This window comes from Coloeus monedula (assembly GCF_965178545.1).
Source record: "Coloeus monedula genome assembly, chromosome: 2".
In the NCBI taxonomy this organism is placed as follows: domain Eukaryota; kingdom Metazoa; phylum Chordata; class Aves; order Passeriformes; family Corvidae; genus Coloeus; species Coloeus monedula.
This window is the reverse complement of record NC_138782.1, coordinates 13,529,473-13,553,109: the sequence shown is the minus strand read 5'-3', so window position 1 is coordinate 13,553,109 and position 23,637 is coordinate 13,529,473. Positions and strand designations below refer to the sequence as shown.

Below are 23,637 nucleotides of genomic sequence, written 5' to 3'. Positions count from 1 at the left end.
GCCTAGTGGGTGCACTGGTCATCCCCGAGGAGGGAGGTCGGCAGGACCTCTGGGCCAGCAGGGAGCAGGTGTGAGGCTCTAGAGGAAAACGTTGCTCTCCTGATCACAGGAAGGGGTTTGTGGGCAGCCCTGCCATGCACCTGGTGCTGGGCTGCCAGCACCTCCCCAGCTGCTCTTTTCATCCCACAGGCAACGAGGAGGCGGCAGAGCTGTGTAGCACAGCTGGTGAGTCTCTGGCCCCTGCCTGGTGGGAACATCAGGTGCCAGGGTGAAAGCTTTGGCAGTGGCTATGTGGTGGTTGGGATGGGTTTTTCCACAGTGTAGTGGGACTGGGGAAGAGGAAGGGAAGCTTCACCTTGCTGGGAAGAATGGGGAAACTGGGTCAGAGCCAGTCTGCCCTCAGGGACAGCATGAGGGTGACAGGAGGTGTCTCTGGGATGTGTAAGGATCCCAAGTCTGCCCGAACATGGCCCCATGGCAGGCCTGGAGAGGATGTGGGGAGCAGTGGGGTGTCTGTGGCAGGCATCACCTCACCCTTCCATTGCAGTGTCGCCAGCCCATGCCTTGGCAGCCCTGCTTATGGCTGTCCGTGTGGTGTTGCTGAAGGTCTTGCTCTCTGATGCTGTCTTCACCTCCATCCTCCTTGCCCAGAGCTGAGGGCATGGGCAAATCCCCCTGCCCGAAGGGTAAGTCCTCCTGTTTTGGCCTAGGGTTGTGGAAGTCACTGGAAATATTCTGGAGACTGGAGAGAGGACCCCCAGATGCAGGAGGGAGGAGATCCAGTGGTGGTTGGGGGAGGTACAGGATGGGAATCTTGGTTTGGGTGGGAAGGGACCCCAAGGTACCTCGGGCGGGAAAGTCTCCAGAATTCCCGAGGCAGGGAGGGGCCCCGAGTGCTGTGTGGGCAATCCGAGGGGCGGCCGCGGCCACGTGTGGGGCCCTTCCCACGTGGGCGCTCGGCGGGACCGCCCGGGGGCGGCGCTACGGGCACCGCGCGCTGCTGGGATTGGCTGGCGGCGGCCGGCGGGGATTGGTCACGCGGCCACGCGCGCCTCCGGCATTGGCCGGCGCGGCGGGGTCGCCATGGTAACCGGGCGTGGCGGGGCGGGAGCGCGCCCCGGAAGCGGAGTCATGGCGGCGGCGGCGGGGGCAGCGTTGCTGATGCTGCTGATGGCGGCGGCGCTGGCGAGGGGCGACGACTCGGACTGGGTGCGACTGCCCAGCAAGTGCGAGGGTAAGCGGGGCCTCGAGGGACCGGGGTGATCGGCCGCCGCCCGCTGTCTGCTCGGGCCGAGGGTTGCTGGTGTGAGGCTGCGCCCCCACGGGCTGCCCCTCTGCCCGCCGGCACCGCTGTTCCCGGCAGTCACCGATCGCCTGCCGGTTCGTAGCTGGGACTGGTCGTGTGTGCTGCTTACAGTTCGGTCTCCGTGATGCTTCCTGTCTGAGTATCCCCTTGGTTCACAGGCAGTCCGGGGTAGGTCACGACGGACATTTGCTGCCTGGTGCGGTTTCCTCTGTCTTTGCTATGCAGGCACGTGTGGAGCTGGAGAGCAAAGAGAAAATAAAGAAATAGGGAGCTCTTTGCAAAGCTTTCCCTGCCGGGGAAGCAGATCTGGAGATGCTGATGTCCGAGCTCTGCTGTGGCACCAGTGTAACCTCAGAGAAGCATCAGAGCAAGCACTGACCACACTCTGCTCCTCTTCCTGCCCAGGCTTGGAACCTGTGTCAGTGCACAGCAAAAGTTGCAGGAAGCATCTGGATAACTGGACTCGGCAGTGAGCACTCCTGGCATGTGTGGGGACACTGCAGCAGGTGTGGTGTGGAAGGTGACAGACTTGAGGCCCGAGTTCCAAGGGGCTGCAGGAAGGAACAATCATCCCACCTGAGAAATGGCTGCAGCCGCCTCCAGCCCCTGGTGCCAGCGGAGGAAGGATTGTGCAGGAGGTGTGCACAGGGCTTCTCAACACATGCATGGGAGCTCTGGAGAAGCCACCTCGCTCTCTTCCTGCATGGGGCATCTCTCCACTCACATAATTGCCTGGGAGAAGACAGTGGCTCATTGCTGTCAGACCGTTCCTGCTGGAGCTTCGCCCTTCTCCTAAAGTGGAGCTCAAAGAAGACAAACAGGACCCCACGGCACAGGACAAAGCTTTCTCCAGCCTCCTGAGACCTTATCTTTGGGGGAAGAATGCCACACCATGCTTGGCTGCCATCCCTCCACATTCCCATTTGTAAACGCCTGAGATATTTCTCTTGCTGTTTCTATAGCTCTGTTGGGCTCTTTTTACTGAAGAAATAAAGCCTTTTTTTTTTTAGTTTTATAAAAATAACCATGCACTGTGTTCTAAATCTGTCGATGATGTGGTCTCTGCTGCGGGCAGAGCCCCAGGTTGTGCTGCTGGAGCTCGCAGCCAGCACCTTGTCCTGTCACCTAGCCCACTGAGCCCTGCCAGCTGCTCGGTCCCTAGCACAGCCCCAGTGTCCCCAGAGCACCGAGAGCACAGAACCAGTACCGGGTGGGATGTGCTGTCATCATGAGGAGAAGCTCTGAGCCACACTGGGACTTGCATTGCGAAAGACCCCGTCCTCTTCCAAAACAAAGAGAGCAGCTTGTGGCAGGGAGGTAGAGGCTTCTGGGGGCGGAAACCTGCAGGCCAAACTGAGCCTGTCTGACTTGCCAGCTGTGCCATAGCAGCTGGTTTACACTGCAGCATTGGTTTGGGTGTTCCTGCTTCAAAGGTTCTCCAGTGGAAGCAGCTGAGCCATTCCTGGTTATTTCTTTGGCCAAGGTGTGTTTTGTGCTCACAGCATCTTTGGTGTGCCCAGTTCCTGGGGCGGATTCTTGCTGCTGTCCCAGGTGTTCTGTCATGCTGCCTCTCAGAACAGTGACACCCCCTAAGCTGCCTGTGCTCTCTCCTTTTCACAGTGTGCAAGTACGTAGCCGTGGAGCTGAAATCTGCCTTTGAGGAGACCGGCAAGACCAAGGAGGTGATCGACACCAAGTATGGTTTCCTGGACAGGAAGGGCTCTGCTGTCAAGTACACACAGTCGTAAGTGGGAGTGGGACAGGAGTCTCCTGCTGCTGTCGCTGCCCCCAGCCCTGGGGGCTTTGGAAAGCTCACCCTGTGCCCTGGCTCTTGCTGGGGGGGACATGCCCAAGCCTGAGCCCTTCCCCCTCTCCATGCAGGGACATCCGGTTAATTGAGGTGACAGAGAACATCTGCAAGCGGCTGTTGGATTACAACCTGCACAAGGAGCGGAGTGGCAGTAACAGATTCGCAAAGGTGAGGGCCGTTCCTACAGTTCTTGCTCCCAAATGTGCCTCACCCATCCCTGCACTGCCAGAGAGACAAACCAGGTTCATTCTTCCCATCCTCTGGATCCCCTGCCAGTGCCTGGCATGCAAGGCCACTCTGCCCCCCAAGCCAGATGTGGGGTGCTGTTGTTGGTGGCAGTGAGCTGGCCCCCACCTGCATGGAGGGAATGAGGGGCTGTCTCGCTCTGGGGTTTGGGACCACGTTTGCAGAGGGGGACTCGCTGCCACTTGAACTTCCCCCTGGTAATGCTGATGCCCATGGGATCCTGATTTTGTCTGGCTTGCATGTTCCTGCATTGCTGGGCAGGGTTGTGTGGCTGACACTGGGAGGGGAGAGTAGGAGCCCGGCAGGAGGAGCACCACCTCACCAGGCAGTGCTGCTCCCTCCCTCAGGGCATGTCAGAGACATTCGAGACCCTGCACAACCTGGTGCACAAGGGTGTCAAGGTGGTGATGGACATCCCCTATGAGCTGTGGAACGAGACCTCCGCTGAGGTGGCTGACCTCAAAAAGCAGGTACCCTGCCCCACGGGATTGGCCCTCAGTGGCTGCTGTGACCTTGTGGGCTGGAGTGGAGATGGGGAGAGGGTCCAGGGGTGCACTGCTGGGAGCAGGATGTTGGCAGGACCTGTGGCAGGAGCCTGGCCCTGGTCCTGCCACACCAGCACATCTGGAGCTGGGCTCTCCTCTCTGCCCTAGTGCGACGTGCTGGTAGAGGAGTATGAAGATGTGATTGAGGACTGGTACAGGCACCACCAGACGGAGGATCTCTCCCAGTTTCTCTGTGCCAACCACGTGCTAAAAGGAAAGGACACAAGTAAGTCCTGGCTGCTGCCAGGAGCTGAAATAATGCAGGAATGCTGGGGAGGGCAGGGGAGCCTTGCTAAAGCATGGGGAGCCCTACCTCTCCATCAGAGCCCCCTCTCCCCCTCTCTTCCCTAGGCTGCCTGGCAGAGAAGTGGACTGGCAAGAAGGGTGACTTGGCAAGCGTGGGGGAGAAGAAAAGCAAAAAAAAGAGCGGGAAGAAGAAGAAAAAAGGCCGGAAAGATGAGAGTGAGGGAGCTGCCAGCCTTCCGGACACGGGGGAGGCCCTGGAGGGGGTCCAGGAGCAGGCTCCGCTCACCCACAGCCCAGCTGATGAGCTGTAGGCACGCAGCCCCTGCCCCCGGGGCCGCCCGCTCCGGGGTTTTACCCCGCTGTGCCTATGGGTACCAAAGGAAAAGGGACTTGTGACCCGGGGGAGACCGGAGCGCCTAGCCCCGCCTTGCCAGCCTGGGTGCCATCCCGTGACTAAGTGTCACGGAGCCGCGGACCCAGCCCTGCCGCATCCCTGCCGGGGGCTCCAGCTCCGGGAGGCCGCGAGTGCTGCCCCGCCGCCGGCTCCTCGCACGCCGCCGGGACTGTAAATAAAGACGTTTTCCCCAGAGTCGCCGCCACCGCTGCCGGCCCTGCTTCTGCTGCTGCTGGGCGCGGGACCAGCGCTGCTGCGGCCCGGCCCGGCCCCGCGCCCCGGGGAAGCCGGTGAGGGGCGGGCGGGCCCGGGGGCCGGGCCGGGGCCTGACCCCGCCGAGGCAAAGGTCGGGGCCGTGAGGGGCGCGGCGCGAGCGCTGACGGGCGCCGCGGATTGGCGGGGCCGCGGCCGGGGGCGTGGCCTGGCGCGGGGGCGGGAGGGGCGCGGCGCGAGCGGCGATTGGCGGCGCGGCGGGGGCGGACGCGGCGGGGATTGGTGGGAGCGGGGGGCGGGGCGTGGGGGCGGGGCGCGGCGGGGGCGCGGCGCAGCGAGGCTGAGGCGCCGCGGCGGTGTCGGTCTCCGTGTCCGTGGCGGCGGCGGCGGCGGGATGGTGGACAGCGTGTACCGGACGCGGTCGCTGGGGGTGGCGGCGGAGGGGCTGCCGGACCAGTACGCGGACGGGCGGGCGGCCCGCGTGTGGCAGCTGTACATCGGGGACACGCGGGGCCGCACCGCCGAGTACCGCAGCTGGCTCCTGGCGCTGCTCCGCCAGCACCGCTGCCGCTCCGTCCTCGACGTGGCCTGCGGCACCGGGTGAGGCCCCGCGCCCCGCTCCCGCCCGCCTCCCAGGTGTCCCTTCCCCCTGCACGGGGCTACCCGGGGCCTCGCTGTCCCCGGCCATCCCCAGTGCCCCCCTCCCTCCAAGCCTCCCCGGCCCCCTCAGCTGCCCCCGGCCCCTCTGACAGCCGTGTCCCCAGGGTGGACTCCATCATGCTGCTCGAGGAGGGCTTCCAGGTGACCAGCGTCGACGCCAGCGACAAGATGCTCAAGTACGCGCTGAAGGAGCGCTGGGAGCGGCGCAAGGAGGAGCCCTTCGACCGATGGGGTGCGGGGGCTTTGGGGGCCGGGAGGGGCCTGCGGACACTGACACCCCACCCCAGCGTACTGTCCACGGCCCCTCGCAGTGCTCAGGCCCCTCACCTGGGGCTGCTGCTGGCCAGGTGGCCTTGCTGCGGGGACCTGCCAGTGCCAGCTGCTCGGCAAAGGCAAGCCATAGTCCTGGCCTGTCTGGCTGCTGGCTAGAGGCCAGAGCCAGCACCCACAGGGGCCTGGGAACGGCTGGGTGATGCTGGGATGGGGTCTTGCGGGCAGGGGAGGCTGTTGGGTGTCCCTGCCCTCATCCATTTCCATATGCTGCAGTCATCGAGGAGGCCAACTGGCTCACGCTGGAGAAGGACCTGGAGAAGCCAGGGGATGGGTTTGATGCAGTCATCTGCCTCGGGAACTCCTTTGCACACCTGCCTGACTTCAAAGGTGAGTTGGGGGCAGGAGAGAGGGGGGGGAGCACCTATGCACGTGTGCATAGTGTCTTCCAGCAGGCTTGAGAACGTGTCCTAACTCATGTCATTAGTGGGATGGGATTACACACAATGGAGCTGCTGTTTCATGGCACATCTCCAGGGAGGCTGGAGCTGAGCCCCCACTGCCCCAGTCTGTGACATGAGTGGGCCCACTGGGTTCCATGGTCATGGTGGAGGTGTGTGCATCAATGTCACAGCTCTGGCAAGGCTGGAGGCACACACACCCAGAGTTGTGCCACAATGTCGGGTGGTGGGTCTCCCACGTGGCATGCTCTGCTCCAGTGAGGCTGAGAACATGCCTGAGCTCATGCTGTGGGTGGGGCTGTGGGTTCTCCAAGCTGAGATTTGGGGGAAGATGGTGGGGGCAGGTCTCTGTGTATGCATGAGTATGTGTGTGGGTAAGATAAGGCCATATGGGCTGTGCCATGGGGTACAGCCAGTGCCTGGAGACCCCATAGTTTCCTCTCCAGGGGACCAGAGTGACCACAAGCTGGCCCTGAGGAACATTGCCAGCATGGTGCGGCCCGGGGGTGTCCTGGTCATTGACCACCGCAACTACGATCACATCCTGGCCACGGGCTGCGCGCCACCCGGCAAGAACATCTACTACAAGGTCGGTGGCTGGCAGGCCCTGCCCCATCCCGATCCCCTTTGCCCCAGCCCCATGGCCCAAAGGGGGCCAGGCAGGGCAGGCAGCAGGATCGTGCCCAGGCTGGGGGCCACTGAGTCCCTGCAGGACACAGATGTATTCCTGTGGTCTCCCAGAGCGACTTGACCAAGGACATCACCACCTCAGTGTTGCTGGTAAACAACAAGGCACACATGGTGACCCTGGACTACACGGTGCAGGTGCCCCCCACTGAGGCAGGGGCAGACCCGGAGCTGAGGTGAGAAGGGCTGCAGAGGTGGCTCCCGGCATGGGGGGTGGCACTGTGCCCCACTGTCCCCCTGCCTCACCAGCATTGCCTCCTTGCAGCAAGTTTCGGCTCTCGTACTACCCGCACCGGCTGGAGGCCTTCACAGCTCTGCTGAAAGGTGCCTTCCAGGGAAAGTGCCAGCACAGTGTCCTGGGCGACTTCCAGCCCTACACACCGGGACAGGCCCACGTGCCCTGCTACTTCATCCACGTCGTGAAGAAGACAGGCTGAGGAGGCTACGGAGATGGGACTGTGGTGGCTGAGAGCTGCAAGCAGCTGTGGGTCCAAGCAGGGGGTGGGGACATGGCTGAGAGGCACCTGGGAGTCCTCTCCCCTAATTAAGAACACTTGTGAGAGCTACCTGCGATCATGGTCCGTGTGTCCCTGTATGGGTACGGGGCAAGGGGGACAGCCACAGCCTCCTCAGGACTCTGTGGAAGGAGGTGCTCAGCCTGGGGGCAGCACAGGATGGGTGCAGGCACAGCTTCCCTGCCAAGTCCCCAGCTGCAGGTGCCAGATGTGCCAGCAGTGTGGGGCTTGGGGGCCCCCCTGAAGCAGAAGGAGGAGTGAGCTGGCTCCCAGGTGGTTGCACACCCCAGCCACGCCCCTGCAGCACTGCTCCCGCGAGTGTGCTGGAACCTCTTTTCTCACATGCACGTCCCAAACAGGTGCTGACTCCTTTTCTTGACACTCCTCAGCCTCATACAGGGGTACCCACCCCCACACTGGGGCTTTCAGAGTGGGGAGGCTCCACACTGGAGGCTCCAGCAGTGGCTGCAGTGGGGAAGATGTGGTGCCCAGATCGAGCAGGACGGAGCAGTGCGGTCAGGGATAGCCCTGCCTGAACACGCTCAGGCGCCAGCGCCAGAGCCACAGGGCTCCAGGCATGCACCAGCTGGGGATTCACATGTGGATGCCAGAAGCTGCTGTGGAACCAGCCCTTAGCAGAGGAGCTTGGGGGGGAACAGGCCCTCACAGCCTCGCTTGGCCCAGGGATCCAGCTGTCAGCAGGCTCAGTGCCTACAGCAGGTGGGGCAAAACCTGACACCAGCAATCTCTCGGGCTGGCCAGAGGCTGAGGGCAGCTGCAGGCACCTGGCCACAAGAGCTGCCACACACAGCTCAAGTGCCATTTGTTTGGCACCCTTGAAAAGGCTGGGAAGCGGGGGATACACGATGCCACCAACAGCTGTGGTGAGGCTGCAGAGGGAGGTGAGACAGGACCTCCATGGGTCTGGGCCAAGTAGTGCTCAGCACAAATTAGTGCAGACAGGGCAGCTCCAGGCTGCTCCAGGCAAAGTTTGAGTATTTCCAAGGCTGAAGCTTCTCCCCATGACAAGTTTTTCCTCTTATCCGATGGGAATTTCTTTGCTGCCACTTGCTCCCATTGCCTCATGTCCTGTCACCCAGTGCCTCCAGCAAGAACTGGGCTACTTCTGCAGAGGGAGCTCAGCTCCCAGCTATGCAAGCCCCACTCCCTCAGGCTCTCCTCATCCACCACGGGCTCCAGCCATTCTGGCAGGATGAGAGTGGCCCCAGCCTGGGTCACAGGTGTGCTCCCCTCTCTACCTGCTGGACAATGATTTCTCTGCACCACCCAGCCCACAGAGATATTTGCAGAGACCTTCCTGAGCTGACAGACACCATCAGCAAGCAACAACTTGAGGTCAGGCAGTGAACACCTAGAGCTAGAAAACCTGTATTTATTCAGAGACTATGTCAAGCCCAGGCCAGTTGGAGCAGCAGTGCCCTGTGTCCTGCTGCCCTCTGGCCAGCACCTCTCACTGGGGGCTGACAACCCAACAAGCAGCAGCCTCCAGCCCTGCACTTGCTGCCAAAACAGGTGCAGTCTGAGCCTTGCTCCCCCACCAATGAATGGCCTGTCACCCATGGAGACACTGCTACACTGCCCACAACCATGGGATTCAGCTTTGTCCTTGCAAGAAGTGACCCTGCTATGTTCCCGGCAGCCACAACGCACTGCTGACATGTGAGGGACCCTTACAGAACCCACCACCCTCCTGGCTGAACAGAGTAGCAGTTCCACCAGGCTTTGGCTTGGGAAACTGCACTGACACTATTTCCACCCAAGCTCCAAGGAAGGGGGCCCGGGAGGCATCAGAGAGGAGCAGGCAGGTGCCTGTTTGTGCCTGTTCTCCAGTCCCAGCTCTGCTGAGCATTAGCAGGCTGCAAACTTCTGCTGGATGAGTCTGTACCTGAGCAGCTCCTGCTCAGAGACTGATGGCTGCAACCTGGCAGCAGCCTGCAGAAAGTCTTCCATGGTCAGGATCAGAGCAGACTTCTCAGTATCCAGCCCTGCATGAGGGAAAGAACAGGAAAAGGCTGAGAACAGGGGCAGCTGGCAAGATCCAAAAGCCCACTCTCCAGCCATCAGAGACTGCGAGGAAAACCTGTGTCTCTCTCCTTCCCCCTGGGGCCAAGCACTGGAGGTGGAGATGACCACATCTGCAGAAATTGCCTGCCTGCCAATAACCCAGAGCCCAGCACTGTGGTCCCAAAGCTGCTGAGGATCTTCTCACGCAGCCCAGCTACCAGCAGTGGTAACTCTCCTCTCTGCCCCTGTGCTGGGCTGCTCCAACACCTGGGATAGGTAAGGGCAGGGCTCCTACCTTCCTCAATCCACTCCACCTTGCGTTTGACAGCACACATCATGGCATCTGAACACAGGGCATAGATGTCTGCTCCTGTCAGCTGAGCTGGGCATTTTTCTAGGATGGTGGTGAGATTCACAGAAGGATCCAGTTTAAACCTGCCAAGAGAGAAAAATGCAGATGTAAAAGCCACAGAAAAAACAGACCAGGAGAGCTGTGGCAGCCAGTGTGACTGGGCAGGAACAAGCAGAGTACCCATTAACCACTTCCGGAATGTGCTCTGCACGCTCAAAAAAAAAAATTAACGAGTTTGCTTTATTGTTTTATTCAACAGTCATCTTTCTTTGAAACATCCCTGCAGCAAGATCCTCTCTTCTGCTAAGCAGGATCAAAGGAAACTTTGAATCACAGCATGGTCTGGGTTGGAAGGGATCTTAAAGGTCATCCAGTTTCAACTCCCATGCCATATGCAGGGACACCTTCCACTAGACAAGGATGCTGCAAGGCCCATCCAGCCTGGCCTTGAACATGTCCAGGAACAGGGCATCCACAACTTCTCTGGGCCTCTCTGGTTGCAGGCGAGGAAGCACAAAGGATGCAGGGAGTAATCTTGGAGCCATGGTGCAGGATGAACTCTCTAGAACACCATCTGTTTATGCAATTGGTGTTTGACTTCTCACCTAGATAAATTAAGTGCTCCACATGCCTGGGAACAACCTACAGCCAGGGCTGGATGAGAGCATGTTTAATGACAGACAGTACAAACCACTGTAACACCAAACCATCCCATCAGAACCACGCTGCAGACAGTGAGCCTCCTTCAGCATGACTGCAGCTGCTGGAGGGCATGGTGGCCAAGACACAGGGTGTGACAAGCTGCCTGCAGCCAGCCCACACACTCACCTCTCCTACTAACTTGCAGCCACAGGCAGAGGTCATCACATCTATCCATGACTGAGTCCCTGCACAGGCAATCTCAGCTACTCACTTAGCTGTGGGGGGTGGCACCTCTGCACCTGAACTGCAGGGCCTGCTCTTCTCCCTCCAGAGATGCTCTCAGGAGCTCAGAGCAGCTGGAAAAGCAGCCAAACCCTGCTGCTCAGTGATCCCACACAACCAGTGATTGGGAAGACACACAGATCACAGCCTGAACACCCCTGAGCACCATAGGAGGAGAGGCAATGAGATGAATGGAGTTGCCTTCACGCTTGGATTGGCAAACAGCAGGGGTGTTTGATTTGATTCTTGCAGGAATCAAATGGGAGCTTCCTGTCCTGCAGCTGCACTGCAGTCTCACTGCACCATTAGCATCTGTCTGAGCTCCTTAAGAAGAGCATATGGGCACAGTGACTGGAAAACTCTACCAATCCCTCCACTTGGACAGGCAGGCTGAGCTTCTCCCATCTTGTAGAAAAAACAGTCCTAGTTCTGCTTCTGGAAATTGCTCTGTCCTCCTCCCCTACCCATTGGCTGTGGCTCAGTGACCTCAGGTGCTCCCCATGGCTCAGACATGAAGCCAAGAGGGAGCACACTAAGCATCAGCCCCAGGAAGGCTGTGACCCCCTGGAGGGTGGCGGGAGGCTGCTGCAAGAGCACAGGGTCACTCACTTCCTGATGACGGCGCTCAGCACCTGCAGCTGCGACTCCCGGTCCTCGCTGATGCCCACGTAGACCAGCTTGTCAAACCTGTCAGCAGAGAGAAGACAGCTGAGAACAGGCCACAGCAAACCTGCCACAAGTGCTCAGCCCTGTGCACCAGGAGCTGAAGGGTGGCCCTGGGACAGCTCCTTTTGCTGTCCAGTTTGTGGGTGATACGGAGCCTGAGGCAGTTGATGTGCTGGAGGGCAGGGCTGCTCTTCAGAGGGACAGTGGCAGGCTGGGGAAATGGCCTGACAGGAACCACACAGGGTCCAAACACAGCAGATACAAAGTCCTGCCCCAGGACAAGCAAGTCACAGGCTTGAGGACTGGCTGGGGGGCAGCTGTGCAAAAGAGGTCCCAGGGCACCAATTCCTGCTGCCAGTTTGGTCCAACAGCAGGTCCCTCATTGCCCTGGTGTGCTGCTGGGGCAGTAACCACAGTGCTGGGGGCAACAAGCTGTGGTATCTTATGCTGCTGCTACAGCCACAGCCACCAGCCACCTCTTGGCTTCCTGTGAGCCAGGGCCAGGGGGCTTCATGAACAATTTCTGTAGGGGTAACATGGTAGGGACATATTCCTGCTCACTACGGCCTGAGGAGCTCTGGGAAACTCCTGGAGTGAGGCAGGGTAGGATGTGACATACCTGCCTGGCCGTAGCAGAGCTGGGTCCAGGAGGTCAGGCCTGTTCGTGGCTCCAATGACGAACACCTCTCTGGAGGAATGAAGGCCATCAAGCTCTGCAAGGAGCTGTGAGACAACTCTGCAGAGAGCAAGACAGGATGCTTACAACTAGGACTTGGCAAGTCACCCAGTGTCTCCCTCAGCCACCAATGAAAAGATGAAGAAGTGAGGCCAGTGGCAGGTCCATTTCTTGGACTTCAGCTCCTATTTCTCTTCCCTGAAGAGCCCTTACACACACACCTTACACAGCCATCCAGACTTCTCCATTAGTACAGCCAGTGAGCACGTGGGATCACTGCACAGTAGTCCAGACCCCAGACAGTCCTTCAGAAGAGGAAGACTGGATGGGGACTGCCAGCTTAGCAGTAGAGGCCTAGGGAAAATAACCCTGTTTCTGGGTATCTCTGAGCTGTACATACTTTGCTTCTACCAGAAGCAGCTGAAAGGTTTCCCACCACAGGGAAATGGCAGCTAATAGGAGGATAGCACAGCAGGGGTGTGAAGGATGACCTTGGAGAGGCCAAAGGGAGCACTTGGCAGCCACAGAAGCAGATGGAGGAGACTGTCTTAACCAAATGTTTGCACAACAAGCTTGGGCAATCGGGAACCTGAGGCAATGCAAACAGCAGTACTAAAGCTCAGAGAGAAGAGACAGGCTGTGCTGAGAGCTTAGGGGAGCAGAGAGGGGAGAAAACAGAGAAATGAGGGGTGGAATGGACTCTGCCTTTCACTGCAATCTCATGCACTGCCTGCAGCTGAGGCAGGAATGATGCTCTCCCAAGGACGCCTGATGCTCACTCACCTGTCCATGACACCCCCTGAATCTCCACTTCTCCCACGACTTGGGGCCAGGGAATCCAGCTCATCAAAGAAGATAATGCAGGGAGCAGCTGCCCTGGCTCTGGCAAACACTGTGAGGAGACAGCACAAAAGGTGAAAAAGACCTGCAGGAGCAGTCAACAGCAACAGGACCTGCTACATTCCCAGCAGGGAAGAGCTGTGGATGGAAACCACGTGCCCACTGTATCACCACCACCAACTGCTCCTGCCTGAGCAGCCCAACAGAATAGGGACAGGCAGCACCTAGCAGGATGGGCCCCAAGTCTCAGCTGCATCTCTGAGGGGCTGCTGCCCCATCAGGAACACCAGAGACAGGAGCAACAGGAGCAGAGAGAGCAGGAATGGAAGCTGCTGCAAGGCACTGTAGGAGACAGCTGGGTTCAAGCCCTTGCTGAGAGCTGTGGGTGGGAGTTGGGAAGGGGGGTTTAAGCACTACCTCCTTCCCTGCAGCACTACAGAAAAGCCCCATCTCCCCACGTGCAGGAGCAGCATGCACATCCTCACCATTGCGCACGTTCTCCTCACTTTGCCCAACATACATGTTGATGAGCTCCGGCCCTTTCACACTGTGGGGCAGGGAGAAGAGGAAGCCAGTTAGAGGACACCCATCCCCTGCCAGGAGGAAGTCAGTCCCACACACACTTCTCACCTAAGGAATGTCATGGCGCACGTTGTTGCCACAGCTTTTGCCAGCAAGGTCTTCCCTGTCCCTGGAGGCCCGTACAGCAGCAGACCAGAGCGGCACAGACCCAGTGACAGCAGCTCTGGGTGCTCCAGGGGCAACTGGATAGTGTCCAGGATCTCCTTCTTCACCTCCTGCAGCCCACCAACATCCTGCCAGGACACTGAGGGGATCTGCCAAGACAGCGAGAACCCTTGTCAGCACTTCTCCCTGAGCCCCGAGCGTGTCTGGGCAGCTCTTGCTCTAGTATCCAGTACCCACATTTGTCATCTTCTGAGCTTTGCAATGGAGAAAACAAACTGTACAAACACGTCCCCAAGCATGCTGCACTCACAGTGTGCACCTAGTCTCCAATCCTCCACTGCACCTCATATCATCTGTCAGCAAAAACACCCCAGGGGAAGTACCTGCCAGGATTCCCTGCAGATTTGAGGGGAGAGAGTCCTGCTGCAGACAGCCTTTGGGATGCATGAGGGAAGGTAAAAATACAAAAGAACAACAAATTTTTTTTAAAAAAAGAAATCTGGATCTTGCAACTATGAGTGACTTGTGTTCAGGGCACCTTGTCCCCCTGGGAGGTGAGACTGTGCAAGAGCTCCACACCTTGCAGAGGGACAGAACCTGGGCTGCCAGGACCTCTGTGACGGCAAGGAGGATGTGAGGGACAGACATCCTGTGGGACAGCGTATGGAACATTCTCGGCTTCTGCATGGGGGGATGCAAGAACAAAGTCCATGTATGCTCACGAGAAATAGATAGGGATGGGGTCAGCTGCAGACATGTGAGGGGTCACAGAGAACAGACACCAAACCTGAGATGGGTGAGCCAATGCCTCCTGGGTTATTTTGGGCTGAGAAAAACTATCCCAGAGCACACTGCTGCTCTGCTCATGGCTTTAGGAACAGCTGGAATGCCACAGCCTGCATGACATCCTCCTGAGAGTCAGAGCAGCTCTCCTGGGAACATGCAGAGAAAGCAAAGCCCCACAACACTTCCCCCCAGCTGCTGGTGCCAGCACAAGTGGGGAGTTTAAAAATAGGCTAGGGCAAAATTCCTTCCCCCTCAGCCAATTTGCATCTCCTTCCTTCACTACTTGAGACAATGTTACCTCATTTTATTTCTTTAGCTGTCCAGCAAGATCACCAGAAAAATCAGGTCAAACAAAACAAGGATTTTCAGAAAAAAACCCTGAACTTTTAAAGCAAAAGGTCACAGGCCCTTCTGCAGTGACAATGAATGGAAGAGCTGCCCTGTCCTCTGCACTTTTGCTTATCCTGCCTCGCTAGAAAGAGCTCTACAGACAGCACAGGAGCTGGAAAACTGCAGCAAGGTTGTTTTCAGGGGAGCACACTGTAAGTCTAAGACACAGTGCAGACACTGTTAACAAGTGGAGGCTTGGAATCAGTCCTCTCCAGAAGGCTCAGGCTGCAACTGCAGACAAATGTGTGACTAACCAGAAAGTGCAAGCAGGGAACTGAAAGCGATATATGTTGAGAGTATCCAGGTCTGCTAATGGGCCTCCTGACCACAACCAATTACTATCAATAAAGGAATGTGAAATACAAATAAAATTAGCTCCCATTCACACAGCCCACTGCTGAGCATGCTCTGAGGTTATTTGTCTTACAGCAAACTTGGCAAACACCTTAAAGCAGAGCTCACTTCATGAATTAAGTGGGCAGCTGGGGAAGGTGCCAGTGGAACTGCTCCAAGGCCAAGGCTTCCTGTCCTGTGATGAACTCATGTGCACTCATGGGCATGGAAAAGAGGTTCTGATCACTCTGCTTGGTCCGAACACCACATTACCCAGCCAAACCCATCATCCCCAAAGCTGCTTCCTTGGGTGCCAAGCTGCCAGAGACAGATCCCACCCCTCCTGAGAAGCTGACTGCTGGTTTTCTCAGACTCTCCATGTCACTTTCCCTGTAGAACCCCCAAGCCCTTCAAACTGCCCGTCACAAAAGGCCATGCCAGCTCAGCAGCATCAGTGCAGCATCCAAGGCCAGGGATCAAGTGAGGAAGAAACTCCCTCACCAGGCTGTGCCACAGCCTCTCTTCCCTCAGGCCAGGTGGCTGGGGAGAGCTCAGTGAGGCAGCCTCTGCCCCTCAAAATGCTGCACAGCTGGCACCCCAGCCAATTAACTGGTCTGCAATTAGCACTGCAAGGGCTTTCCTGACAAACTCAAAAGCCAAGAGGGTGAAAATTAATGGCGGAAAAGCCCAGAGGACTGCTTCCCACTGAAAGCTGGAAGAATAAATGGAAGGACAGAGCAGGAAACAACATGTCAGAGCATAGCCCTGCAAGAACTGCAACAGGCATCTTGAGCCAAGAGTTCTGCAGAATCCACCCCCTCCTTGTGCCCCAGCATCCCACCTTTGGGGCTCCCACTGCCTGCGAGTGGGCATCATGTAGCTGGTCCAGTGCAGCACTAAAATCCTCCTCGAGCACCGGGAACCCAGCAGTGCAAAAATCCCTCTCCACTTCTTCGCTCAGTCCGCCTGGAAAACTGGTGAGGAAAGAAAAGGAAAGGAGTCAGGCTCTGCCCCACTACTGGCATGATCAAGCTGGCTACAGCCCCTGCCCTCCTTGCCCTTTGCCCTGTTTCCTGTGCTACCTCAAGGCCTGGATACGGGTGCAAGCAGCCCGGCTGCTGTGGGACAGCAAGGCACAGAAATCTCCCAGCACAAATCCCTGTGAATGTGGAAACAAAGAGCATCAGTTCAGTCCCTGACCACAGCTACACCTAGGCCATAAAAAGTATGGGGAAAAATTCCTTGCAGAGCTGTTCCTTGAGCCTCTAGTTAGAGGCTCTAGCTTTAATTTTTTTTATCAACAGAGCTGAACATCAGCCAACACCTCTGCAAAAGGTGTGGAGTCTGTAGGCACTGAAATCTGCATTTAAAAGCTGGTGTCTGAGCACCAGGATTAACCACTGAGTAAGTTGACAGGGCTGTAGGAATTACCCCCTTTCTCTAAGGCCAGCTAGGAGAGATGGGCCCAGCAGTCCCAGCCTGCACATCTCCACATGCTGCTGTGGTTTCACTCACGGCAGTCCTGCGGGCCAGCTTGGACAGGCTCACTTCTTTGCCCAGAGGCAGGCTGGCAGTCAGCATGCTCAGCATCAACCTCCTCTGCTCCTCTGAAGGGGCTTCGATCTTCACCTCATGAAGGAAAGCAGTCTGCACGTCTGTCGGGACATCCTGGGGCTTGCAGGTTGTGCCAACCACCAGGACAGGGTGGCTGCTGAGAGAAAGGGGACAGTGCATGGTCTCAGCTCTCTGGAAGGACCCTCTTGCATTGCCATCACATAATGCCAACTCACTCTGCCATGGCTAGGCCGTTGGCAGAAGCAAGCAATTACCTCAGATGCCCACAGCAAACGTGCAGGGTCCATACCTCAGTGCTGGGTCTCTGTCCAGGAGCAGCTGCCTCAGAGTAGCAATGACCCTGGCATCCTCTCTGAGCCCGTCTCGGTCTCTGCCAAGCACCTCGATGTCTTTCAGCAGGAGCACACAGGGCTGGTACTGCTGGGCCTGGCTGAAGGCCACCTGTACTTTCTCCTCTGTGGCTGCACTGGTGTCACTGCACAAACTGACGCAATCCACCTGCCAGACACACCACACAACACAGTTGCAACATGGACAGCTGGGGGGCCTAGGACAACATTCCACAAAGTTTTCCACAGGCAATTCACAGCTCAGAGGAGATCAGACTCGGTATTTCCCAGAGACACATTCAGGTCATATTAAAAACAGGCACATTCAGGATGCCTTGGCATGGATAAATGGCTGTTTCTTGCTTCTCTGCAAGAGGTGAGGTGGGCAGGAGGGTCTTATCTGAAAAAGGTGAGGCAGAGGGACCAGAGGAATCGATACCGTGGATATCACAGCTCAGCAACCTAAGCTGGAAGGGAGGTGAGAGCTGTGGAAGAGAGGGAGAACAAAATATCTTGCAGAACAGTGCAATGAGTAGAGGAGGAGGCCCAGGAAACTGCTCAACCAGTGCTGGACAGGCCCAAAGTGCAGGAGGAAGGTAAAGGTGACGGGTGTTTGGGGGGAAGTTATAGGTGGCGGAAGGCCCAGACACTGTTTACAAAGCAAACACTTGATGAAGTCACCCAAGGGGAGGGGTGACTGGTGAGCCTTGAAAAGCAGCCTGGGAACAGGCAGTGCTGCCTCCTGGTGCCAAACCATCTCCGGGATTCCCCGAGTTTCATCCTCAGAAAAGGTAGCCTGGAGCATGGAGAACAGCTCAAGATCTGACATAAAGGGTAAGGACAGGGACACAGAGCAGAGGAACTCCTGTGCTCCATGCACTATAGAAAAAAAACCAGGAGTTAGGGTTGTGGCAGGCCTAATGGCAGCAGTACCTGTATGCAAGTACCAAAAAGCAGAGAGAAAGGACAAAAAACTGTTGATCATCAAGTGGTGGAGATCAGAGTGGGAAAGAATTACTGTGTCCTGGTGGGATGGCAGACACGACAGCCTGAGAAAAGGAACAGCAGGTGCAATGGCAGTGTAAGCACTGCAGTCAGTGAGAAAGGGAGGGGAGAGTGTTAAGGTGGGGTAGGGCAGTAAGATGGACAGAGAGTACAGCTGTCTTCAATAGTAAGTGTGTTAGTCTTTAAAAGCAACATACAGCGCTGAAACCAGAGCTGTAGCTGTGCACACACACCCCACCAGAACCCGAGGCCACCTGACAGAGTGCTCTCAAACACATCCTAAACATGGATCTGGAGGTCCTGTGAAATCCCTACAATCGTGCATTGGATCCCAAGAGTTGTGGCACATCTGCAGAAAAGTCAGAGCTCAGCACCACAAAGGATAGGGTCCAGATGAGCTGCACAGCAGTGAGCCAAGTATCTGCCTCCTCCACTGACCCAGTGGTACAGCTTTACTTGAGAGAAAATAATAGGAAAAGAGTTTACTCTAAAAATATCCACCAAAAAAAGGAGCAAGCCCACAATTTCCTTCCACAAAAAGAGGAACCTTTCAGCCCTATTCTTTCAATTTTTCTTCCTCTTCCATGTCCTTTCAGAATTTCAGAAAGTCTCCTAGGAAAGTCAACACATGACCTCCTCTCACTTTTGCAAACGTAACTCTACAGATTCAAGGAAATAAAAGCATTTGTGGGATACTCCCAGACCATCAGAGTGAACAAGAGAGGTATGCTGGAGGAAAATAGCAACTTTAACAAGTCAGTCAAGACTGTCTTGGTTCCCAGAATCGTCTGTGCTGGACAGAGACAGGTGCTAGACCTCACCTGGGCCATCCACGCACCTACAATTCCCATGAAAGGGATTTTTCCAGTCAGGTGGAAATAACAGTAGATTTCTCATCCAAATACTCTTACCTACACAGAGAAGCATCTCCTTTAGCTTGCCTGCTCCCACTAGCTTCATCTGACAGTCCCAAGCCTCATGCTGGCACAGAGAAAAGCAAACACCTTCCATGCTCTGCCAGCCACTCAAGCTCTTGTGAAAAAACTCTTTCAAAAAGATCTTGTAAAGAACTTGCATCAAACTCTCCCTAAATTCTTTATTTTACAAGCTGAAGAACTTACTCAGCTTATCTCCACACAGAAACTGGTCTAGATCCCTGATCTTCCCCAGTGTCCTTCTCTGAATTTTTCCAGCTCAGTTTTATGCTTTTGTGATGGGGAGACCAGAACTGTGCATGATGTTCAACCTGTGTCAAGACACAGATTTGCACAGCAACAGCACCTACTCTCAAGTTTGTTTCATAAAATGTGATCTGATTTTTTTCACATATGGAGAGCAGAGCACAAGTTTTCATGGAGCCATTGACATAAAACTGAAATCTTAATACTGACAGTCAGCTTGAAATATATAATCATCCACATAAACCCAGCTCCAGTGAATTTCACCTGCCACTTCACCACTCTTGGCAGGGGGATGGTGGTGAGTGTAAACACAGTTACAAGGCAGTTCTTTCACATGCCAAGAGATTTTGAGCCAGGTCTGGTACATGTGCTAGCATGAAACCGAGGGCTTCTTTTCTTTTCCCACTCAGCTGAAGAAGATCTCAGCATCATCTGTGCCTCACTTTCCAACATGCCTTTTGCCCACCCTATGCAGGGACAATTGAAAACAAACACCCAATCCCACTGCAATTCCTGCCCTCATCACCTCTCCAATTTACCTCAGTATATTTTAGTTCCTGCCACCCTCCAGGGTATAGCATCAACTCAATGACAGAACATTAGTCTGCTGAAACACAACTGCATGCTGTGGTACATGTAAAGTACATCAGCCTGACAGCAATAATAGCAACTCACAGCAAAGAAAGGTACAAATGAACCCCCTGGACAAAGAGATCTCTAAATTACTGATTCTGGAGCACTGGAGGGGACATTCCAGAGGAAATATCTCTTCAAGCTTATATTTGAGCTGCTAAACTCAGCATACTCAGACTCCTTTTGTCTGTATGTGCACATGGAAGCAGCTCCTGGGTAGGCTCACAGCTGCAGCAGGGACGCTGGCAGGGCTGACTTAAGAAACATTTCCATAATTCTCTGTTGTAAATCCACCAATCCACTGGCCACAGGAGGAATTACCTTGAAGAGGTGGAGGTTGAGGCAGCTACACGCAGCTCTGACAGCCATCAGCTTCCCACTGCCGCTCGGCCCCGAGAGGAGAACGCTGCCCACGCCGCTCAGTGCACTGGCCCTGTAACAGACAGGGAGTTCTCCCTGTAGCCATGGTCCCACCTCTTCCAGGGCACACTCCAAGGAATTCTAACTCACCGACTGTTCAGGTGAGGCCGAAGAGCATCACAGAGCTGTTTCACGACATCGGAAAGTCCCGCAGGAGACAAACTGCTCCAGAACTCACTGCTGTTATAGGCTGGGGCAGATGGCACAGTGCTGTTTGCTGAACCCACCTGTGAGAAAGGAAAAACACCACCCAAGTAAAGACAGGTGTCAAGTGACAAAATCTGTCCTGAAATGTCATTTTCCAATGGCAGGAGGCACGAGCCTCCACAGGGACATCCATCATCCACAGTGCAAGCTCAGCCTCAAATCTCCTCTCTCTGCTCTCTGCCGACATCTCACCAGATAGAGAGAAGTGTTCTGGGTGTCCACCAGGTAACCCTCAGACTGCTCGCCTTCCACCACACCTATGATCTTCTTCACCTTGAAATAAAGCTCTGGCCACCTAAGGGAAAAAACAAGCACTCTAAACTGCTGAGCCAAGATCTCGAAGGCAATATAAATGGCAACAAGAAGACACCTGAAAAGCACACGTAAGCAGAGATAGTCTTGTCCTCTTGCAGTATCCACAAGGATCAGCCAGAGTAAATGTTGGGAATGCCACTGTGAACACCCTTACCCTGGTACAAAGGGAACCTTCTCCCATTTAGCACAACTGTTCCAAAGCCACATGAGCAAAACCAGGAAAGGCAGAACTGGAGGCCAAACAGAAAGTTATTCTAACCTGAACACCTAGGGCTTGCATTCACGTTTTGGTTTTTGTCATAAGTTGAGAAGTCCAGCTCCCACTTTGCTTTCTTTATGTGGCTCTGCCTGTCCTCAGGCCACCCCTTCCTCTTCACACTCTTTATCCCCATCAGTTGCTCTGCCTCTTTTTTTCCTTTCTTGCCTTCCTGACTATTCAACTGAGCTAACAGAGGCCTCCCTTTTAGCTGCAGCCCTCCATAATTCAACAAAAACATTTCTCTCTACCCAGTATATTAAGAGACAGATAAAACACTAAAATCCAGGGACAGATCAGAATGGAATAAACTGTCTGATTTCAAGACAGTCAATCATGGAAAAGTATCAAGTAATAGAGCCACAGTTTGTTGACACCTACCTTAGGAACTTGTCTGCGTTTAGTTCTATAAACTCAGCATTTCCAAATGTTGGAACACACAGGATGTCTCCCTCCTGGACTAGCCTACAAAAAAACCAGAGAGTTTCACCAGTGAAAGACAGTAAATCCTTCTGGTGTGCCGTCCCTGCCCTGCACCACAAGTGTTTTTACAAAAAAGAATGTAACTGTAGTGACTCACTCCCTGCCTGTAAATAAAACCATCAATAGCCACTGAAAGATTCGGCATGCACTGGATGGAACCAGGCATATCCAGACTACTAAGGGGAGCCTTCTGGGAATGGTACAGAAGAGGAGAGTCATTAGAGTGTCTCATTCAGACAAAATCTCCACCTTATCTATGGAACAGCTGGGGATAATTCCAAAAGACAGCCTTGCCAGACATATGAAAGACGCCCAGGCACAGGTGTCAGAAGAGATGGCAACGCATCCAGTTTCCTGACTACTCAATTGAAAACTGGGACTATAAACACGGCCCACAATAGAGGCTTGTGGGCAGCACTTGCAAGCCCTCAGCACTGGATGGTGGATCATGAGGCAGGAGACTTGAAGATGTCTTCTGAAGGACAGGACAAAAAGCGTTGTGTCCAAGCAGAGCACACTCGTGATAGGATAATGCAAGACGATATTCTAAAACTACACAGCACCTGCACGGGGGGTGTGGATGTGCGCATCCCCAGCGTGTGGCACACACGCACTGTGTATCTCACGAGCCCGCCCCGAGTGTCCGTCCCGCACAGCTCACCGCGGTGTTTCGAAGTGCCTGTAGAGCACGCAGTCGTAACTTCCCCGGGTGCTGTAGGCCGGCGAGCAGACGATCTCCAGGTGCAGCTCCCTGGCGAACGGGGGCACAGACAGCACGGACCGGCTGCCCTTCCCATCCGCGGCGCCGGTCCTTTCGTACCTCTGCGGAGGGCACGGGGCGCACCGTGAGCCGCGGCTGCCGCCGGCCCGGTGCCCAAGGTGCCCGGCCCCGGCTCACCTGCAGGCGGAGCTGGGCGGCGGCGGCGGGGTCGCAGCCCAGGTTGAAGGCCAGGGCCGGGGCCAGCAGCGCGGTGCCGTCGGCCAGGCCGCGGCGGGCGGCCCGCGGGTACTCCCAGGGCGGCGGCCGGGCCAGCAGCGCCGCCAGGTGCTCGCGGGCCGCCCCCTCCGCGCCCACCCGCACCCACTCGCCCTGGAACAGCCCCAGCGCCAGCAGCCCGCGCCGGCTCACCCACACCTCCGCCCCGCCGCCGCCGCCCGCCCCTCCGGGCACCGCACGCAGCCGCGGGCCGGCGGCGGCGGCGGCGAAGCGGGAGACGAGGGGCGGCGCGGCGGCGGGCGGGGGGCGGCCGCGGGCGGCGCCCGGCGGGGCGGGCGGCGGGGGCGCGAGGGCGGTGCGCGTCCCGCTGCCCAGCAACCCCTGGAGCGCCGGGCGCGCCTCCAGCACCAGCGGGCCCGGCCCGGGGCCCGGCCCCGGCAGCGCCTCGCCCCGCCGCGCCAGCACCGCGCCGCCCGCCAGCCTCCCCGCCCGGCCCGCCGCCCCCAGCAGCACCCAGGCGAGCGCCGGCGGGCGCCGCACGGGCCACACGGCCACCCTCCGGCCGGCCGCCAGCCCCAGCCGCCGCAGCAGCGCCCCGCGCAGCCACAGCTCCGCGCCGCGCCGCCCGCCCGCCTCCAGCGCCACGGCGCTCAGCAGCACCGGCTGCGCCCCGCCGCGCCCCGCCGGCCGCACCGCCAGCACCAGCGCGCCGCCCCGCCCGCGCAGCGCCGCGCACAGCCCCGCCGGCGCCAGCAGCAGCGCCGTGGCCGGCGACAGCTCGGCCGGCGGCGCGTCCAGCGGCCGCAGCACGGCCACCGCCATCGCGCCGCCGGCACAGGGAGCGGGGGCGGGCCGGGGCGGAGCGCGGTGGCCGCCCCGCCCCGCCGTGGCCGCAGAGCGGCGGCGCAGAGCGGCCCCGGACCGTGCGTGAGAGGCTGCGCTCCGGCGCGCGTTCCGAGCCGTGCCGGCGGCAGCGGCGCCCGGTGACGCCCGCCCCGTCCTCTCCAGGCTCCAGCAGTCTGCAGCCAGAGCCTGCGGAAGGTGGGAAAGAGGGGGAACGGGACAAGAAAGGCGGGCGAGGCTTTTGCTGCTCGGCGAGCCTCGCGAGCCTCACCGCAGCAGAGTGTGGGATCGCTGGGAAGTGGCACTCGGAGCAGAACCGGTGCCCTCGCCAGTGGCAGCCTGAGGAGATTTTGTGGGCTGAACACGTACACCTGGTTTATAAGCATGGACTTGTACTGGTGTTAGTGCTGAACTAACCTAG

At 57.2% G+C, this 23,637-nt stretch overlaps 3 protein-coding genes across 6 annotated transcripts; 2 read left to right on the top strand and 1 right to left on the bottom strand.

Moving 5' to 3' along the window:
* Positions 1–1,119: 1,119 nt before the first annotated feature.
* CNPY3 (canopy FGF signaling regulator 3) lies at positions 1,120–4,685 on the top strand. The gene is made up of 6 exons (XM_082302237.1): positions 1,120–1,234; positions 2,927–3,050; positions 3,188–3,284; positions 3,710–3,832; positions 4,016–4,133; positions 4,259–4,685. The coding sequence occupies exons 1-6, from the start codon at positions 1,132–1,134 to the stop codon at positions 4,462–4,464; spliced, it is 771 nt and encodes a 256-aa protein (XP_082158363.1). The 5' UTR covers positions 1,120–1,131; the 3' UTR covers positions 4,465–4,685.
* Positions 4,686–5,145: 460 nt separating this feature from the next.
* On the top strand, positions 5,146–7,361 carry GNMT (glycine N-methyltransferase). Of its 2 annotated transcripts, none has more exons than XM_082302216.1 (6): positions 5,146–5,360; positions 5,525–5,652; positions 5,967–6,080; positions 6,598–6,740; positions 6,893–7,014; positions 7,104–7,361. In XM_082302216.1, the coding sequence occupies exons 1-6, from the start codon at positions 5,155–5,157 to the stop codon at positions 7,273–7,275; spliced, it is 885 nt and encodes a 294-aa protein (XP_082158342.1). In that variant the 5' UTR covers positions 5,146–5,154; the 3' UTR covers positions 7,276–7,361. The 2 variants fall into 2 exon arrangements, with proteins under 2 accessions (XP_082158342.1, XP_082158341.1); XM_082302215.1 differs by having other exon boundaries at positions 6,586–6,740.
* A 1,371-nt stretch (positions 7,362–8,732) lies between these two features.
* On the bottom strand, positions 8,733–23,195 carry PEX6 (peroxisomal biogenesis factor 6; the record flags this gene model as incomplete). Of its 3 annotated transcripts, none has more annotated exons than XM_082277231.1 (17): positions 8,733–9,359; positions 9,674–9,813; positions 11,264–11,341; positions 11,940–12,056; positions 12,780–12,888; positions 13,322–13,383; positions 13,467–13,672; positions 15,874–16,006; positions 16,115–16,191; positions 16,548–16,743; positions 16,897–17,105; positions 20,077–20,188; positions 20,266–20,402; positions 20,575–20,677; positions 21,335–21,418; positions 22,098–22,258; positions 22,335–23,195. In XM_082277231.1, 17 exons carry the CDS (start codon positions 23,193–23,195, stop codon positions 9,223–9,225), a joined length of 2,922 nt encoding a protein of 973 aa, XP_082133357.1. In that variant the 3' UTR covers positions 8,733–9,222. The 3 variants fall into 3 exon arrangements, with proteins under 3 accessions (XP_082133357.1, XP_082133359.1, XP_082133358.1); XM_082277233.1 differs by having other exon boundaries at positions 11,940–12,008; XM_082277232.1 differs by having other exon boundaries at positions 16,548–16,740.
* Between the last annotated feature and the right edge of the window lie 442 nt (positions 23,196–23,637).

Bases quoted from the DNA above. Each gene is read 5' to 3' on its own strand.
- CNPY3 (XM_082302237.1), top strand. From the start codon at position 1,132: ATGGCGGCGGCGGCGGGGGCAGCGTTGCTGATGCTGCTGATGGCGGCG. The intron at 1,235-2,926 runs GTAAGCGGGGCC...TCCTTTTCACAG, and splicing joins ACTGCCCAGCAAGTGCGAGG to TGTGCAAGTACGTAGCCGTG. The intron at 3,051-3,187 runs GTAAGTGGGAGT...CTCTCCATGCAG, and splicing joins GCTGTCAAGTACACACAGTC to GGACATCCGGTTAATTGAGG.
- GNMT (XM_082302215.1), top strand. From the start codon at position 5,155: ATGGTGGACAGCGTGTACCGGACGCGGTCGCTGGGGGTGGCGGCGGAG. The intron at 5,361-5,524 runs GTGAGGCCCCGC...CCGTGTCCCCAG, and splicing joins GACGTGGCCTGCGGCACCGG to GGTGGACTCCATCATGCTGC. The intron at 6,741-6,892 runs GTCGGTGGCTGG...GTGGTCTCCCAG, and splicing joins GCAAGAACATCTACTACAAG to AGCGACTTGACCAAGGACAT.